This window comes from Melozone crissalis, unplaced genomic scaffold (assembly GCF_028551555.1).
Source record: "Melozone crissalis strain CALT ecotype California unplaced genomic scaffold, PUWL_Pcris_2 ptg000019l_1, whole genome shotgun sequence".
NCBI lineage: Eukaryota > Metazoa > Chordata > Aves > Passeriformes > Passerellidae > Melozone > Melozone crissalis.
Genome location: NW_026535797.1, coordinates 6,073,520 through 6,092,209, shown reverse-complemented (window position 1 = coordinate 6,092,209; position 18,690 = coordinate 6,073,520). Strand labels below are relative to the sequence as shown.

Here is an 18,690-nt window from a genome sequence, read left to right as displayed (position 1 = left end):
GTTGGGGCGCTATGCGAGCAAAGGCTGTTTTCGCCTTCCAAGGTGCCTTAACCCGTCTGACTTCGCTCCGAGAACCTCTCGAGGCGAGACTCGGGTCTAGGTAGGAAAGAGCCGAGCCCCAGAGGGGAGCGGGGCCAGAGGGTTCAGCACAGCAGCAGGCGGGGCCCCCCCGTGCCCAGGCCCGGCTCACTCACGGAACTTGGAGGTCGAGGCGCTGATGTTGATGGCGGCGATGGCGCCGGCCGCCCCCACCCTGCCGGCGGCAGCCCCCGGCTCGCAGCCCCGCAGCCCCGCTCCGTTGTGCTCGGGCCCCGCGGGGCGCGGCGGCCCGGCCGGCGGCAGCAGCCGCTCGCCGAGCAGGTGCCGCCCGTAACCGCCCGCGCCCCAGTTGTTGTGGTTCTGGTCGTCCATCATGGCCTCGCCGCCGCCTTCCTCTTCCATGCTCTCCTCCTCCATGGCGGGCGCCTGGCTGCGGGAGCGGGGCGGGATCAGCGCCCGCCGCCCATCGCCGCCGCCTCAGGCCCGGCGGGGCTCGGCGGGCTCGGCCCGGGCCCCAGCCCAGCTCCGGCCGCGCCGCGCGACACTTCGCGCCGGGCGGAAAGCGGCAGCCGCGCCAGGCGGCACCGCCGCGGGGCATGCTGGGGGATGTAGTCCTGCGGGGCGGAGCGACTGCCGGGGCGCGGAAAGAGGCGCGGCCGGCGTGGGGTCCGTCCTTGCCCCTGACCGCGCCCGGGGTTCGCTCTTCGCGGTTCCCCGAGGGCCGGGAGGGTTCGTCTGCAGCGGGGAGGCTCCGGCAGGGCCCGCGCCGAGAGCGGGCCCCGTGCCCACAGCGCCCCCTGGCGGGAGCGCGGCGGCCGTGAGGGGCCCGCTCAGGAAAAGGCACGGAACACGGTCGAGATGTCGCTTGTCACACCCTGTCCCCGCTCCTCGGCACCACCGCCACCCTGCGAGGTGTCCCTGCCCATGAGGGGCTTGGAAACAAACCATCCTTAAAGTCCCTTCCAGCCCAGACTGTTCCTGTGAAGTTCCTGCACAGCGCTGCTCCCTTCCATTCTCCTGTTAATAAGGGGAATAACCTGCACAAATAATGCATAATCCCGTTTGCAATAAACAATATAACAATTAAAAAGTATTTTTTATTATGCTCTTCGCCAAAACTGTAGTTATAGGACAAGGAGTAATGGATAAAAATTGAAAGAGGGGAAATTTAGGTCAGATATTAGGAAGAAATGCTTTTTGTGAGTGTGGTGAGACACTGGAACAGGTTGCCCACAGAAATCATGGATTCCCCATCCCTGGCAGTGTCCAGGGACACTTTGGAAGAGCCTTGAGCAGCTTGGTCTAATGGAAGATGTCCCTGTCCATGGCAGCAGGTTTGGGAGTAGATGATCCTTCAGGTCCCTCCCCACGCCTTCACATTCCATGATCCTGTGATAATATTGTCTACTTGCCTTCAAGTACATTACTTTAAGTTTTATTTTCATTTTCACCTGGGCACTGTGAAAAATGTAGATAAAATCAAAGGTGGGCCCTCTTTCCAAAATGTCATAAAAGGTGAAATGCACACCATCTTTTTTCCAAGTAGAAACACCAGGTTCTATTTTAGCATGAAACAAAGTTGTTCTGTTTTAGAAGAGCAGAAGATGCTGCTGATTTCACAGCAGTGTGGAACCAACTCAAGTTGCTTTGATAAAGGCAGGTGATGAAAACAGTTTGTCCCTATTGCGGGGGGGATACATTTTTGAACTAAGTACATTTAGTTCATAGTTGAACTAAGTACATTTAGTTCTGAGAACATTTTTGAACTGAGAGTATTTTCCTTAGCTGTAAAATCACACCTTGAACATCAATGCTCTGCTCAAACCAGCAGACGTTTCTCTCCATTTTCCATCTTGGTAAACCCCAACCAGCCACAATTTGGTCTCAGAGTCCAAAAGCTGATTTGGCACATCATGCATAGATCTCAGATTACAGCTTCAGCAAATTCACAGGCCTGCTCTGGCTGCTGGTTTATTTCTATCCACACCTGGAAAGAGAACAGACAGGACATTTTTGTTCACTCTGCTGCAACCTGTGTTTAGTGAATTGGATGTGCAGTGTGATGCAGGTATCAGTAGAGTCATTTATAATGGATGTTAAACTTGGAAAGCAAAAGCAGCAAACCATTTCCAGCTCAGCTAAGTGTTGATAACCACACAGAAAAATAAATGGAGTTTGCATATCTTCACTGCTTCGCGGAAGGCATGTTTGTGTTCTCAGCCCTCAGAGCAACTCCACTGTAGCCTCCCACTCATCTGCTCTTGCTGATCTCAGGAGTGGGGCTCTGATTGTTTGCCAGTGTTTAAAAACATCACGAGCTGAGGAGGAATCAGAAACTCACTCTTATCAGCAGAGTTTTATCTTTGTTTTACTCATTTCAAAAGTGCTTATGCTAACATCTAAGAGCAGTGGACAAATACAGCATTTTTCAGTTCTAGAATTACTGCTTTTCATGTTCAGTTCCAAAATGTCTTCTTTTCTCTTTCATACTCTCTCACTGCCCACACCTATTTCTGCAGCCGTCTCTGTAATTTACTGAACAGCTGAGGTTTGGTTTGTTTTGGTTTGGGTTGGGTTGGTTTGGGTTGATTTGGGTGGGTTTGGGTTGGTTTGGGTTGAGTTGGTTTGGGTTGGGTTGGATTGGTTTGGTTTGAGTTGGGTTGGGTTGTGTTGTTTGGGTTTGGTTTGGTTTGGGCTGGGTTGGTTTGGGTTGTTTGGGTTTGGTTTGGTTTGGGCTGGGTTGGTTTGGTTTTGTTTGGTTCGGTTCAGTTTGGGTTGGTTTGGTTTGTTTTAGTTTGGTTTGTTTTAGTTTGGTTTGGTTTGCTGGCTGAGGGTTTTTGCCACAATCTTTAAAGGTACTTTGCCCTTCTAATTCCTTCTCACAACGTTCCATTCACTGTGACTACACTCACTGCACTTCCTTGTGGCAGGAATCCAGGAAAGCTTAGGAAATACTTCACTGCCTTGTGCAAGCAGGCAGCTCATCTTACCAACCAAACAAGAAGCCCTTTCTTGCCTCCCATAAGGCAAAGAACAAGCTGCAACAGCCATCCATGGCTCTCACACTATTCCAAACACGCCTGCACGCTGATAAAGGCACTATCAAAGGGCTCATCACTGCAGCAGCACTTGTTTTTGCACAGAGACTTCTCTGCACCGCTTCCTTTTTTCCTCGTCAGCATGTGAAAATTCGACTCGGGCTTTAAATACTGCCTTGGCAAAGTTAGGGTTTTGAAATACCATAACTATAATTATTTTCGCTGTTAGTTGAGAATACCACATAAAAATTCAGTTCTGACAAGACCTGAGGATCCTCACGTCTCTGTAACATCCCCAGAGACTTGAGGCTTGTCTCTATTGTAACGAGCTCATCAGTAGACTGCAGCAATTTTGATGACAAAGTAACATGCAGATGTCACACTTTCATTTCAGTCTCCAGGATCTGCATGTAATTACCCAGACAAGTATCAGAAGTGGTTTTTACATCTTCATCATATCTTTTTTCTCTTTCTTTTTTTTTTTTTAATTTTTTTTTTCTGGCTCACAACTTCTGATAACCAGGTCACAGCCACAAGCTTTGCTACAAATTTAAATTTCCTAACAGTACCTGTCCATGGAAAGTGTGAGGCATTAAAGAAATATTTTCTACACAGAACTTCACAGAAATGAGACTACAAGGAAGCTTTTCCTTCCAGGTTCTCAGAAGCAGACTGGGACACTTGCTGGATGTTTCCTCTTGTGTAATTTGATGAACATTTGTATCAATCAGATAAGGGAATTTTGTTTTTCTCATCTATTTGTGTTTATAAAGCAGAATTATTAGGTAGCCCAGAAGAGCTGTTTCTGCACTCTGTGTCCCAGCTGGGTATATATAGGTAGCAGTTAAATGATATATGGGTAGCAGTTAAATGATATATGAGGCATGTTGGGAAAAGATGTGTGTGTTTTGGTTTTTTTTCTGCTACTGGTAATAAACATTATGACATGGATACAATTCTTATTTCAAAAGACATTTCTTCCTGATTTCCCAAGCACCAATCCCACTGCAGTCAGTAGGAAAGCTTTCATTGATTTCAATGGGATTTCAATCAAGCCCTAACACAGCGTGTAAAATGCTTTTCAGATTTATAGCTCTGGTTCTGAAAACCAAATTTAAAAAAAAAAAATAATAATTCCAACCAGAAAGAAAAATTATCGCTAGGCAGAGCCTTAAATAGCAGTGTGTCAGGAGGAGCACACAACACAGCTCCTTCAATGCTTAATAAGACAGCCCCTTGCTGAGAGCTGGCAGAGAGCAGATAAACCTACAAGGAAGTTTAGGTGCTCGTTATTTTTGAGACATATTTTGACAATTGAGGATTTTCTCAGGCACAGGGGACTGAAAGTCCCATGGCAGACTGGCAATTTGTGGCATACCTCTTTCAACAGCAACTCCCACTTTGGGCAAGCTGATCAGTGTAAAGTTTTCCTGAAAATGTGCCAGTTATGGGATGGAGAGACCATCCTTGGTGTTTCTTGCCTACATGTAATTTGTGAACACTGACTATATACAGTCTCTCATTTCATGATATCTCAGGTGGTGTCTGCCTAAGCAAGGAAAAAAATAGAAAAACACATTTTATGTGAAAAGTCTTTGGGAAGTAAAGGTTGGTAACATGTTTGACCAGCACTATCAATTTCTGAGCTTGATGGAAAGTGTCAGAGCACAAGCAGAAATCACCTGCCTGAAGAGGAATAATTCTTGCCATCTTCCACAGGCAGAAGTTCCATTGTGAACAAAGGAAATTCCAGCTAATCCCCGCCAAGACAGCAGGAGTGTGCTCATGCCAGGTGCCAGCAGAGTGCCTTTGGTGGAGAAGAGAAGCACACAGGCAGGGAGCAGAACAGCCAGGGAACAGCAGGGAACAGCAGGGTAGATGTGAGCTCTGATCAAAGCTGAACACAGGTACTCCAGGCATGTCTGTCCTTTCCCTGTGCTGTCCCGCATAGCTGCTTTGCAGGGCAGAACATAAATACAGAGTCAAATCAGATCATATTCTCCTGAAATGAGCTAAAGGATCACTCCATAGTCTAATCCTGGTACCCTGGGTGCAAAAACTCAGCTTGATAATTTGCACTTGGGCTACATGGGATAGTTTTAAATAAGGCCCAAGTGTGTCCCTGCTTCTGTCCTTCAGCAAGGCTGTGTTCCTACTTCTCAGCCTTACAAAGAGGATAGGACTCAGAGCTGTGTGAAAATGTTTAAAATGAAAATGTATATTCAAACCAGCTCTCCTCTCTCTGTCTGAATGCTCTCACCAGCAAGATATTAAGAGCACAATGACTACAGGAGAATATGCACTGAAATTTTTCCAGTTTCCCCACTAGTGGTCCCATTCCCTGCACCATCTGTGCCGGGTGTGAGGGCCCTGAGTACACTAATTTACCCTAATTAACAAGACCAGCCTCACTTAGATTCTCATAAAACCAGTGCCCTGTTTAAGCTCAGAGCTTAAGGTTCACTCCATACCTGCCCTATGCTGTGTATGCCCTGTCACCTTTCTCTGCCAAGTCCAGACATGTTCCTCCCTCATAAATTATTTAACAAGATTATCTCAAGGTCTCTGTCACCAAGTTCCTGCAAATGGGAAGAGCTCAGTGTTTGGCCCATGGGAGCAGAGGACAAGAGAGCCCTGCCCAGCCGTGTCCCCTGGGGCAGAGCCACCCTGAGCACCTCTGGATACTCTGTCACATCAGTCAGGCACGTAAATCAGTGTCCTGAGCCCAGCCCTGAGGGCTGCAGGGTGGGAGGTGTGTGTACCCTGTAAAAGAGGACTATGTTTTGCTCTTGCACCAAGACAAAACACAATTCTTTTAGCGTAATTGCACTACAAGCACATTTGTGTTAATGCTTCTAACTACAGGCATGACCAGACTATTCTGTCCCATAAGCCAATATTAAAGGGTCTCATGTTAATTAATAAAATATATTGCGTGCTATTCATTAGTAACCTCATTTTGGCTGTTTTCTGGGCCTTTGGTCAGCCAGTCATTTATCAATGAGGGCAATGAGGCTGGTGAGGGGCTGGGAACACAAACCCTGTGAGGAGCCCCTGAGGGAGCTGGGGGTGCTCAGCCTGGAGAAAAGGAGACTCAGGGCTGCCCCCATCACTCTCACAGCTCCTGAAAGGTGCCTGTGCTCAGCTGGGGCTGGGGTCTTTCTGCAGAAGCACTGACACAGCCAGAGCACACAGCCTCAAGGGAAATACAGGCTGGATATCAGGAAAAAGATTTTCACAGAAAGGGGATAAAGTTCTGGAATGGCTGCCCAGGGAGGTGGTGGAGTCCCCATCCCTGTGTGTGTTTAACAAAGCCTGGATGTGGCACTGGGGGCCAGGGTTGAGTTGAGGGGTTGGGGCTGGGCTGGACTCGATGGTCTTGAAGGTCCCTTCCAACCCAGTGATTCTGTGATTCTGTGAATTCTGTGAATCTGGATGACACTGAGTCAGTGCAAGCAACAGAAAGGACTCTGAAAATGTGCTCAGTGCTGTTTCCCAGCCTGGCATTAGCTCCCCACAGCTGGCACCACAGGAATGGGAAGGTCATCCAGCACGTGGGTACATCCAGCAACAGGCAGAATTTGGAAATAAACACAAAAGCTTCAGCTTTATTAATGCAAAAGGAAGAAACAAAACAGCATGTAAATTTTCTGCTGTTTCATCATGTTTTCTCATCTGACTTGCTCCATTATCTCCAAATAATCTTCTGCTGAGCCTCTGCCTCCACTCGGGTGTGCAATCTCTTGTAAGATCTGTAAAAGCGACCCATTTATCAAAAGCAAAAAGCAAACTCTAGACTTCCCAGTATAGATTTTGTTTATTTTGTCATTAAGCATTTAATTTCTTTCTCAGAATGTATTCAGAGAGTATGTGAGAGTCTGTGAAAACTTTCGTTCCAGTAAAATAAGGTGCATTAGTGCATGCATTAAGTCATTAAGTGACATTTTCAGAGAATCTCACAAAGTTTTTGAGCTCTAATCTTAAATTCATGTTTTCCTTTCCAGTTTTTTTCACTGAGAATGCAAATATAAGGATGTGTTGGGTAAAAAAGCAGGAGAACTGTGGTCATTTGAAAAAAAAGAAAAGTATTTTGATATTATCTGATATCAATAGGATTCTCTTAGTAGTCAGGAACCTTTTTTTAAAGGGATGTTATCAACATATTTATGTATGAAGCTTAGGAAATATTTGTGACTTTTTCATTATAAGAGTGAATAGAGTGAAAACTTTCCTTCCTCCTAGACTTCAGGCTGGTAAGTATAAAAGTAGAAATGTGCCTGTAACCGAGAGCCATCTATGCAACAAAACATTCTGGTCTGATTTCTCCTAAATGAAAATAAAAAGCTGAGCATTGTCAGCTCTCACCCTGCAGAGCCAGCTGTAACTGGCCTAGAGGTGGAGCCAGACATCTGCAGGGCTCAACACTGAGCAGCAGACGTTTTCTGAGCAATAACACAGGAAAACAGAAATAGTAATAATGTAAGTCAGGGATTTGCTTCAGTAATGGCTCTGTGGGTGTGATACATCCTCACCAATAGTGAGCAGCAGATTACTGGAAGGTTTAGGATATAGCTGTGATAGCCACAATGGAATTTCTCAGGGGAAAATGTGGGAAGGGAGCCTGGGGGAAAAAAGAATCTCTGCACAAATGAAAACCATACATAAAGGAGAAGAGAACAAGCAGCACCTTCCTCACAGAGCAATGTTTTGCTGCCCTGCCATGCAGAGCCCTGCTGCTGATTACTGTCTTGCACAATCTTTAGGTGTCAAGCAGCAATTCTCTTGCTATTTCAAGAACAGGCCTTTCTAGGACTGTTTAATCAGATAGTAGGGAAGCTTTCTTCATTACATCTTTCACTGGCTTTCACATCTAAGGCACTCTGGAAAATAATTTGCACAGCACTTATCTGGGCTGGCATAAGCTACCATTGTGCAGCAACAAAAGAGTGGGTGCCCAGTCTTTGTTTTTTATCATATACTGGGTATCGACTTCCTCATTATTTGTATTTTCTCAGGAAATGGAAAAAGAGCATCCATAGTTCCTCCTGCTGGAAGATGATGCATGAATTCATCATGCCTTCAGTTTTAAACCTGTCTGTTCTATTTCCAGGGCTGTAAGAGAGGAGATACTGGTCCATTAAAACTTTTTCCCCTGTAAGTTGTCACGGTGGGGAAGGCTTTAAAGAGATTTTTTTTTAATTTTTTAAAGCAGTTTTTTTGTCTGGTTTCAATTTAATACTCTCAAAGGAAGGCTCGCCCATGTATTCTGTGGGACCTGCTGCTGCTTCCCACTTTCCATTCTGCATTGTCCAGATTTGACACCTGCTCTGGTTCAATCCAAAATCTCTGCTGGCCAAACTAATGTCCCCTTTGTAAAACACTTCAGGGTGAAAGGAATTACACAAATGCAAGAGGTTTTAGAGACAAGGTTAAACACAGAAATAAAAAATGCAAGGGATTTTCATGCGTTGTTATTCAAGGATCAAAGGCACACAAATGCCAGCCTCTAGCCCTCATGATTACTGCTCTTCCTAGCACAGCAAGTGGCCTTATCTTAATCAAACTTCTCTATCAGTGCTCCAGCCTCATCCTCTTCAGCCTGCCCAGAGCTCTGGCATCATCCACCACCCACAACCTTGTCTTGTCTGGCTTCTTTGCTCAGTACTCTCTAATTTTCTTCCTACTTCTTCAGTTATTTCTTCCCTTCAGCCTCTCCTCCGCCGCCCATGTTGTGTTTGTATCCCTGCCTTAACTTTCTCTCCTCCCTTCCTTCCTGGCAGCAGTACAACCTCAGCACATCAAAAACCTCAAAGACATCTTTAACTCTCCCTCTGGACTCACAGCCTTATCTCCATCCCTCCTCTTCCTCGGGCACAGTCCCATCACCCCAGCTGGCTGCTGCCCTGGCCTGGCCCTTCTTGGGAAGTGCTTCAGGAGACATTTTGGCATCCACCCTCTCTTCATCCCCCAAAGGTGCAGGTTCTTTCCTCTCTTACAGTGCCCTATTTTTTTTTTTTTTTCACTTCCCCCTAAAAGACATGGTTATGTTCCCCCCTTATCCATCAAACCTAAACCATCTCAGACCCCTCTTGGGTTTCTGGACCCTCTTCTCCATTGCATCAAACAGGAGCTTCACTTTCAAGGTTCTTTATGATGCAGTTCTTGTCTTTCATTAAGTGTCAGGAAACCAACTCCGTCCTCTAATCCATTCAGGATAAAAGCCCTTATCTCCCACTTGTTAAAACACTCACTTAGGCACCTTTGTGCTTTTTCCCAGGCAGCCCTAAGTATCTGTGAAACTATCCTCATTATCCTCCTAATTCTCCCGTGGCATTACGTCAATAACATCCCTAAGTGTTCGGCTGTGGGTTTGCTGCAGCCCTGTGACTCAGAGCGGCTCATGTGTCCTCCTGCCTCCCTCCCTGTCTGTATCCATTCATTAATTGTCTGATAGTGAGGTCTGGGAAGGACAGACATCTCCTTTCTCTTCCACTGTGAGGTCCTGATCCCTGACCAGCTGCTGGATTACACCAGTAAGGGAATTAATTAATCCACAGCCTTTTCCCATCAAAATTATGCTTCAATATTTTATTTTATTTTATTTTATTTTATTTTTTATTTTATTTTTTTTATTTTATTTTTTATTTCTAGTAGCAGATTTGTCCCAAATTCACCACAGACTGGAGGAATTTAGATGCAGATGACACACATAACACTACATAATAAAAGAAAACAATGAACTAGCAAGATCATAGATGAGCATTATTGAAAAGTAATTCTGACTTCATGCCAGAATGAAAGAAAAAAATAAATGTGGAGTTCCTGGCAGCATATCAGCAGAAAAGATAAGAAAAGGCAGAAGCATTCCTAGGAGGTTTTTTCTTTGTGCCATGCTTTAAATTCACACCTTTTCTTCTATCAACTATTTGTAGAAGTGGTAGAACTTATCCGGAAATAAGAATACCAGAAGAGGGCTTTTAAAGGAGTCTGGGACTAAAGCACTTTATAATTGCCATCTTCTGATGTTACAAATAAATATCTACTCCAATCCTGGTTTTTTGGTTTTTCCACGGTAATAAGTGGCATTTACAGATTCTGCCTCAGGTCAATCAGTTTCTCTGCTCTTGCCACACCCTCTTGCAAGCTGCTCCTTCTCTGCTTCAAGCCTGATTCACCAGGACAGATTTTATCCCTAAATCAAAGACCTATCCACTTGGCTTCATCCATGTCTCCTAGAAGTGAAAGCAGAATTCAAAGAAAATACTCTTTTATATTCATGTGGTCAGAACTGTTCTGTTTTGCTGTTAGACAACAATTTCTAAGCCATAAATCTTTTCCAGGAGAACTTTTGCTGGCAGAATTATAGTGGCAGCAGAGCCAGCATAGCATTCCTAATTCCAAACACCACCAGTCTGACATATGCTTAAGTCTAGAACAGAGGGGCTAAGCTTTTAAATAGCTTAATTCATTGCTGCAATTTCTTTAATAAATATCAGCTGAAAATGTCATGCAGGATCAAAACCATCGTGGAGGTGCTGCAAAGCAACACAGTGAATGGAAAGCAATGCAGGAGGAAAGAGAAACAAAATAAGCTTTATTTACAGTAAATGAAAGGGAGGGGGAAAAATAATATCACTTCATTTTATGTGTGTTCATTAGTGTGGCTAAAGGCGTGTGGAAATTTCACTGCAAAACTCACTGCTGCAGTGCATAATTAATGAAAACAGAAAAGGGGCTACTCTACTGTTACAGAAAAAGTCTCAGCTGAATCTAAGCACCTTTCATAGACTTTTCCTTCATGCATTCTCTGATGAGGTACAATGAGAATTAATACATTACAGGTGGACATTTATCTACTACTTTATGGAAGAAGTTAACATCTATGTGAAAAAATAAAACAAAGAAAATAAAACCCACAAAACCTAAATAAATAAATCACTGTAGAGGAACTAACAGAATCAGACAAAGCAAATTAAATGCTTAGAAATCTTAAATAACTAGCTTAAATAAAAGAGGTTGCAAATAGCCTGTCATATGTGTTACTTTCACAGACAGAAATTGCTTTAAGTTCTCTTTAAATGTTTCTTCTGTAAGTGAAACAGGTAAAGAAAAGCCCATATGACAAAAATAAGGGGAATTAGGTCAGCTTCTGAACTCATCCATCAGTGAAATGCAGCACATCTCCAGCTCATACAATTCCAAAATCATTTAAAGTGATTGTTTTCAAGTCAATCTTCTATCACCCACCTTTCTTTTTGCCAGAGGCCAGAAATAGCACCTCATAATTTATCTTCTGTGTCAAGCTTTGCAGCAGCTACCCCCTTCTGAGCCACTGAACTCAGTTTGCTGCATCTGTTTTCAATATACACACTGGAACCACATTTTCTCTCTTGCATTCACCTGTCAGATGTGGTTTAGGAGAACAGGCTTCAGATCCTGCTAAGAAATACTATATCCACAAGCCTCAGAGCTCAGAATTCAGTGTTTGTGAACTCTTGAAAAGCTTAGGAACTTCAACTCATTGCAATGAACTAAAGCCGCTAATTGTGGGCTGGATGCCAGAGACAAATTGGCTGATGATTTTTAAATTTATAAAACTGGAAGCTGCCTTGGACTCAAACAGTCAAAATTTCCACCTAAATAAATGCTGAAAGCTTCTGTATTCTTTTCCCAAACACTTTGCATTGTGAGCAGTCTGGGACACTCACCCCAGATAAGTCAGGAGCTCCTGGAGCTTTTCTTGGTTCACAGCTCAGGCTATGAAGCCCCTCCATGTGCTGGCTCTGTGGAGATCAGGCTCAGCCATGACGAGCCCTTTTCCCTCTCCACCTTGCCCTTGATGCTCTGCTTTTACCAGAAGTAAAACTTGGCTGCACAGATAAAAGCAAAGGCACTTTGGGCAGCTCTGGGCAGTCAGGAGAGGGATGTGCCACAGCTTGCGCTTGCCATTCAGCACATCCTTCCTTTCAGGAAAGCTGGTTACAGGATCCCAGTGTGCCCAGGCTGCTTGTGCACAAGCTCTTCCTTCTATGCAACTTGCCAGAAAGTCTCCCTGGCTCTCCACATTGCCCTGATGGAATTCAGCCTGATCCAGCAGGAGCAGCACTGGTGGAAGGGACCACAACACTCAGGCCATTTATCATCTGCTGCAGGAGTCTGTTGGAAACACATGCCCAGTCCCAGGCAGGGCCCTGCTGTACCAAGCACCAGAGAGGAGAGCCATCTGGCAGCTCTGCTCTGCACAAGTCTCTGCTCTGCACAATTTACTGAGCAGATGTTGGGCAGAATAGAAATCCAGACAGCAGGAGGAGGCTCCTGAAGCTGAACCTCACTGTGCCAGTTTATTTGTGTGATTCCACACCCTCACTGCTCCGAAAACAGAGATTCACAATTCCTCTATGAGTGTGCGCAGCAAGACTCAAGTAAATGGCAAATAGCATGTGGCAGTTCAAGTCCCTTTGTGTTGGTGTCTGCTTCTTCATCTTTAAAAAGCAGAAGCAGCAGCCATTCTGAGCTGGAATACAACCAGCTTTGGGTTGAAAAGGGAAGAATTCCCTTTAAGAGGTCAATATTCAACCTCAGCTTTGTTCACTGAATAGCAAGAATTATGTTTGAAAGGTATGTCCCTTTGAGCAGACTCTGAATAGGAAAAAACTATAGGAGACTGCACGTTTTTACAAAGAGAGGATGTGCTCTTCCCCATTTACTGATCCAATGCTAAAAGAGCTCAGAAAACACCTCCTGCAGGTGCCAGGCTTTGAGAACAAAACAAAACAAAAAAAGAAAAATGGATATTCTGGTAACTATGGAGAGCCAAAAAAAAACCCCGACGTTTTTCTAGGTCACTGAAAGCAGGCAGAACACAGAAAGTGTTTTCTATTGCCACTCCACTCTCCCCTGTGCTCCTCACAAACATAAATAGTTCTGTGATTCATTGCAAAGCTGTTCTTCCCTTACTGAATTTGAAAGAGACTATAATTGCTTTTTCCATACACCAGTAATGATGACAGGGACCAAGATGCTTTTTTGACATAAAATGGTATGTCATTCATTAAAATTACTAATGCCTGAGTGGGAAGTTTTCAGCAGAAGTGTCATCTTCTCAGAACATGCATTGAAAGGAAATCAGACAAACAGAAGTTTTCTCCTCTTACTCTTGCACAACACATCAGCCTCGTTTGCAGCTTAACAAAACCTGTCTGCATGTTCTCATAGGAGCTGTGGGTTTGTTAAAACAGCAGCCCAGAGCTGATGTTAAAAAATTAATTCTCTGTTATTCAAATTGTGACCAAATCTGTTCCTAGTGAAATTTTAATCTTTTGTAGTTCTTTGCTGTGGTGGAATTCACAGGGGTCCCAGGATGAGAGAAGATATGAGAATCTTGACTCCATGTTTCAGAAGGCTGATTTATTATTTTATTATATATATTATATTAAAACTATACTAAAAGAATAGAAGAAAGGATTCCATCAGAATGCTTGAAAGGAAAGGAATGGAATGATAACAAAAGCTCGTGACTCTCAGATAGTCCAAGCCAGCTGACTGTGATTGTCCATTAATTAGAAGCAACCACATAAGACCAATCAAAGATGCACCTGTTGCATTCCACAGCAGCAGATAATTTTTGGTTTTCTTTTCCTCTGAAGCTTCTCAGCTTCTCAGGAGAAAAAAAGTCCTAGCAAAAGGATTTTTCATAAAACATGCCTGCGATACTTTGCATTCTAAGTTTGTGGGTTTAGATAACTTTTGAATTAACATACACCATTTGTTACAGCACTTCCATCAGCAAATGGAAAGCTGTATTAGATTTAAGGGATTTCTTTCAATGGGAAGGAGATATGGCCAGTGAAGGGAGCGTCACCACCCAGCGAAGCAGCCTGGCTTCCCATGCAGTTGTCCTTCCCAGCTTTAAAACCTCACAGAAGATCTCTCCAGGGATCACCTCCCCACCACTGCCTGGTGCCCAGTGTCACCAGCAGACCTGCCAGACCTCAGTGGGTTCATCCCAGGAGAACTTGTATCTCATGGAAACCCAGCGCTCTCGTGTGACAAAGATAACAGTGTGCCCTTGGTCAGCAGCAATTTGTTCTCTGTCTGTCAGCTCATTCCCTGCAAGGACCCAGTGCCCACCATGCAGGGCTGGGAGATAAAGGTGAAACATGCCCTTTTAGCTGGGAGCAGAGGCAGAGTGACATCCCTTTGCCTGTGATGCTCCTCGCTGTACAGCGAACGCAACACATCAATTGCTGATGCTATCAAAGGAAATAGCATTGCCAGCCACGTGGGAAATATGTCAGCAAAACAAATGGATTCAAATAAACAGCAGCAGAAGGCACATAGCAATATTGATTCATGGCTTTTTATCCTCTGTCCTTTTGAAATGGTCCCTTTCCAGCACTCAGGCTGCTGTGATAAATACCTCCTCCCCCTCCTGCATGCTTGACTACTGAGAATACATTTTGTGCCATTTTTTTTTTTTTTTTTTTTGAGCAGAGAGGAAAAAAATAAAAGGATGAAAAAAGAAAAAGACACCTACACTTTGTAGTGATTCTGGTTTTGAGCCATTAGCTTGCCCTGCAGTATCAAGCATAGCTTTGAACCTCTCCCTAATACAACAATGGCTGATTTGTATCAAGGAGCTTCTCAGTAAAGGCAAGGCATTTGAGAAAAACACTGAATTGTGTGTCATTAAAAAAAAGGTTAGCAGTAGAAATACATCAAAGGAAGCAAGATCAAAATTACTGTAAAGTGAGCAATTGAAGCAACTGGAAAAGTCCTTCCCATTCAGACAGGTCACCTATTCAAGTCCAGCCTGAATCAAAAGTGAAAATGAGTCTTCTGTAGCTTTGGAGAAATGAGATGAGGGGTCTCTCTACTGGGTTTCATTTGAAAGACAGCCCCATTGCAAAATCAGCTGCTGTCAGTTTTAGCAAAGGACAGGGCAAGCTTGTAGGTTTGGGTAATTCCAATTATTTGAAACAAAAATATTATGCTATTTTTTAAATAAACACCACCACCAGAAGAACTTTTTTTTCCACCTCACCATAAAAACACAGGGGAAAAAAAAAGTGCAAATGGTGTTTGTTAGCTCCTGGTTTATGAATGAACAGGAGTAAAGCCAAAGCTCAGGCAATGTCTGAGAGCTGCGAGCTTCCAAAAAACCCCATGGTGAGGGTCTCAGCTGCACAGGATTGTCAGCCACCAGCAGAAGTGACATCTCCTGCTCTCCTGTGCCAGCTCCAGGGACAGACAACTTGCTTTGGGGCTTGCAGACAAACAGGATTACAGGAGAGTCATCAATGCCAAAATAAAATGAAACAATTGAGGAACACCAAGAAAGCTTTAACCCCTGTCCTTCAGCATACCTAATGCCCTGGTATCTTGAGCAGAGCAATGCTGCCAGTTCAAGTCTTGCCTGTCCCCCACACAAGATAATCTGTCTTTGAAGTGGAGGCAGCAGAGAGACATTGCTGATCCAATCCCTGTACCCTGAGTGCGCTGCTCAAAGGCTGCATGGGTACAGGAGGAGAAAAAAACCCTTGTAAACCCAAGGAACAGCTCAGGTTACCCTGGCTGGCACTGATCCTGTGACAGGACAGTCCTTCCTGCTCATTCTAATGGCACACCTCACTAAAACCCCCTCCTTGAGCTCTGGGGCCCATGGCCCAAAGCACAGTCCTTGGGCAGGAATGTGGGGTTTTTAGTGACTTGTTCTGCTAAATGATTTGCAAGTGCCTATTCCCCTCCTCCAACCCTAGGCTGTCCTTTTTTACTGCTATAAAAATGTTAGCATGACTGCCTCTGATGAATTTCAGAAGTTTCAACACATAATTTAAAAGCAGAAGTCATTAGCAAGTATCTATTTGATCACTGACAGCTGAAGCAGTGAGAAGAGCTATCATTTAATAACAGTTAAGGTTAAATATATTCCTGTACTTTATCATCATTCACTTTCCCCAAATGCATGACTTCAGGTAGTAAACTCTGAAGAGAAAGACAGTGTGAATTACATTGTGTGGCAGCCAGGCTTTAACCTCAGACCAATCCAAAACAGGAGTCTGACAAACAATTCCAGGGCATCATCATGTGACATTAAAGTCCTCCTAATATCATCCTTTCATGTATGTGATATATTGGAGGCAGCTCTTGGGTAGTTCTTAATGGCCCAGCTGCCAGCACAGTGATGTATGCACTGTGTATTGAGGAAATGAAACAGGAATTATGCACAATGCATCATCTCTCCTGCTGCTGTCGTTGGGCAGGAAGACTGCAGCATCCTGTTGCTTCAAGATAAAAAAGGATCCTCAGTGCTTCATTGATATGGAATAGAACATTTCAGTTGGAAGGGACCTGCAATGATCATCTGGTCCAAATCTGTGCAGGTGCAGCAGACCCAGGAAATGAGGAGACACCAACCTAGAGAGACCAGATCCATTCAGAAAGCCACACTTCGTGTTGTGAAATGCCAGCCTGTGCCTTTCCCAGCTGTGCTCCCAGAAGATTCCCTTTACCAAACTCAGCACATTTCCTCCCTGTTCCCAGCTCTGCTCCATTCCCTATTCCCAGGGTGAAGCTGGGAGAGTAAGGAGCTGGCCACTGCCCCCTGATTCAGAGCCTTCCACACCCTGGAGTGGTTGGAGCAGCTTTTGGATGCTCCAACATCCAGCATTACCCTTCCAGTAAGAGAACTGAAGTCCCTCATACCAGTGTGAGTGTGGTGTATTAAATACCAATCTATAACCCAACATAGCTTCTGCAGGAGACTGCCAGTGCACAATAACAAAGCAAAAATAACAGCTATGTCTGTCCCCTCTGCAGCAGCAGGCAGCTTTTCAGTCCAGCTTTCCTGGGCACTCATTTATAGCAGCACAGAGCAGGTTTCCATCCTCACCATCGCACACTTGAACATAAAATTAGGCTGTCTGGGCAAATGTAATTGTGAGATGCTCTGGTGGGCTGACAGGGGATGGTTTAGGTACTGACAAGCACATCCATGGCACATCCAAGAGCAGGTGATAATCCCAGCTCCAGCCTGCACAGCCCTTGCCAGGTCAGGTCACCTCTTGCAGATTTTCCCTCCCTGGGGAGCAGGTGAGGCAAACTGACTCTTCCCAACAGATTTGTGTCTGTCATTTAGAATCTGTGTTTTTTTATTACAGAGCTGACAAAGTGACAGCAATAATTAATCTTACTCTGTATGGAGTTCATTGATATCAAGAAGAATTAAACTATTGTAATCAAGTTAGCCTGTTGCACATGTGTGAAGCGCTAGAGTTTATCAAATTCTGCAGGCACACAATTTGATTCTGCATAACAAGGGAGGACAATACTGACAAGATAGCAGAGAGCCAGCAATATGATGCAGGATTTCATGAGTGCCTTTCTTAGCTCTTAAAAAGTGCCACACACTTGTCAGCTGTGCAAAGGATGCCATGACATGTTAATGCATGTCATATCCAAATTGTCAAAGCATGCTGCATGCTGGCTCTGTGGGGATGTGCTCTGTGTCCAGATCCACATGTGCCTGCACAGGCTTCTTGAGAGACACCTGAATCCAGCAGCTCCTGGAGCCAAATAAAGGCAGTAAAAGTGCACATCCAAGAAGGTGTGAAAAGATGCTGCCAAGGGGGTGTTGAAATAGAAGCAAAGCTCAACAAGGGCAATTATCTCTGTCTAAGGCTTTTGGTGATCGATGTCAGCTGCTCTCACAGTCAGAGCTGGGAGAACCGCAACATGAATATTTGATTAAATTAGGCCAGCCTGAAGTCTCTGGCAGAGCATGTGATGCTCTATGAGATGGCAGGGTCTCTCCTTCACGATGGATTACATCTTTGTCTTGCCTCACCACTTTCTTCTTCAGCTGAAATGCTTTTAGCATCCTAACAACAGGCACAGCTGGGCAGTGCCAGGGGTATCTGGCACCCAGTGCCAGCTCAGCTCCCTTTCCAGCATGACCCACAAGAACCTGAGGTGCAATTGCTGTGCATGGGCTGAGGGCACAGTCGGCTGAGCTGATCCAGCAATTGCCTGGCTGCAAATCCAGGCAGTCCTGCTCCTCCTCTGCCCCTTTGTCTTGGGGCTGGCCCTTAGACTGACCCCCAACCTCCCTCCAGCTGATTCTATGCTCTAAGCAGGCAGATATCAAATCTGGGGGGGACAAAACCGAGAGAAGCTTCCAGTGGCACAGCCAGCACAAAGCCAAGGGACAAGAACATGAGTGGGGATGCCAGAAGGGAGAAAAAGGCACAACAACCCTGGTGACACTCTGGAATCAGCTCAGCTCTTCCAACAGCCAGAGGAGATGCCGTGTTCAGGAGGAGCAAGTGCTATCAGGCCTTTATTTGATGCACTTCAGGCAGCTGTACAGCCTGGAGATTGCCTCCTCAGAATTTACTAACCCCTTGGCTTTTATTCCCTTCTCACTCATGATGCTCTATCCTAAGCTGGATGATAAATGTCCTGCACTCCATCCTGCTCTTCCTTGCCTTCAGAGAACTGAGCTGCTCTGCACTCCCTGAGGCACTGTGAGCTGTTAACAAATCAAGCTGAATGTTTGCTTGCAAAGCCTAACCTGGAGGGAATGGCTCATTTTCATTAACAGCCTGGTCTATTG

At 44.9% G+C, this 18,690-nt stretch overlaps 1 protein-coding gene across 1 annotated transcript in view; it reads right to left on the bottom strand.

Moving 5' to 3' along the window:
- CACUL1 (CDK2 associated cullin domain 1) overlaps positions 1 to 532 on the bottom strand; it is a 43,810-nt gene extending 43,278 nt beyond the window's left edge. The window contains exon 1 of the mRNA XM_054277190.1: positions 195 to 532. Coding sequence (XP_054133165.1) covers positions 195 to 456 — 262 coding nt within the window. The 5' untranslated portion in view covers positions 457 to 532. The remainder of the gene's footprint in view (positions 1 to 194) is intronic.
- Between the last annotated feature and the right edge of the window lie 18,158 nt (positions 533 to 18,690).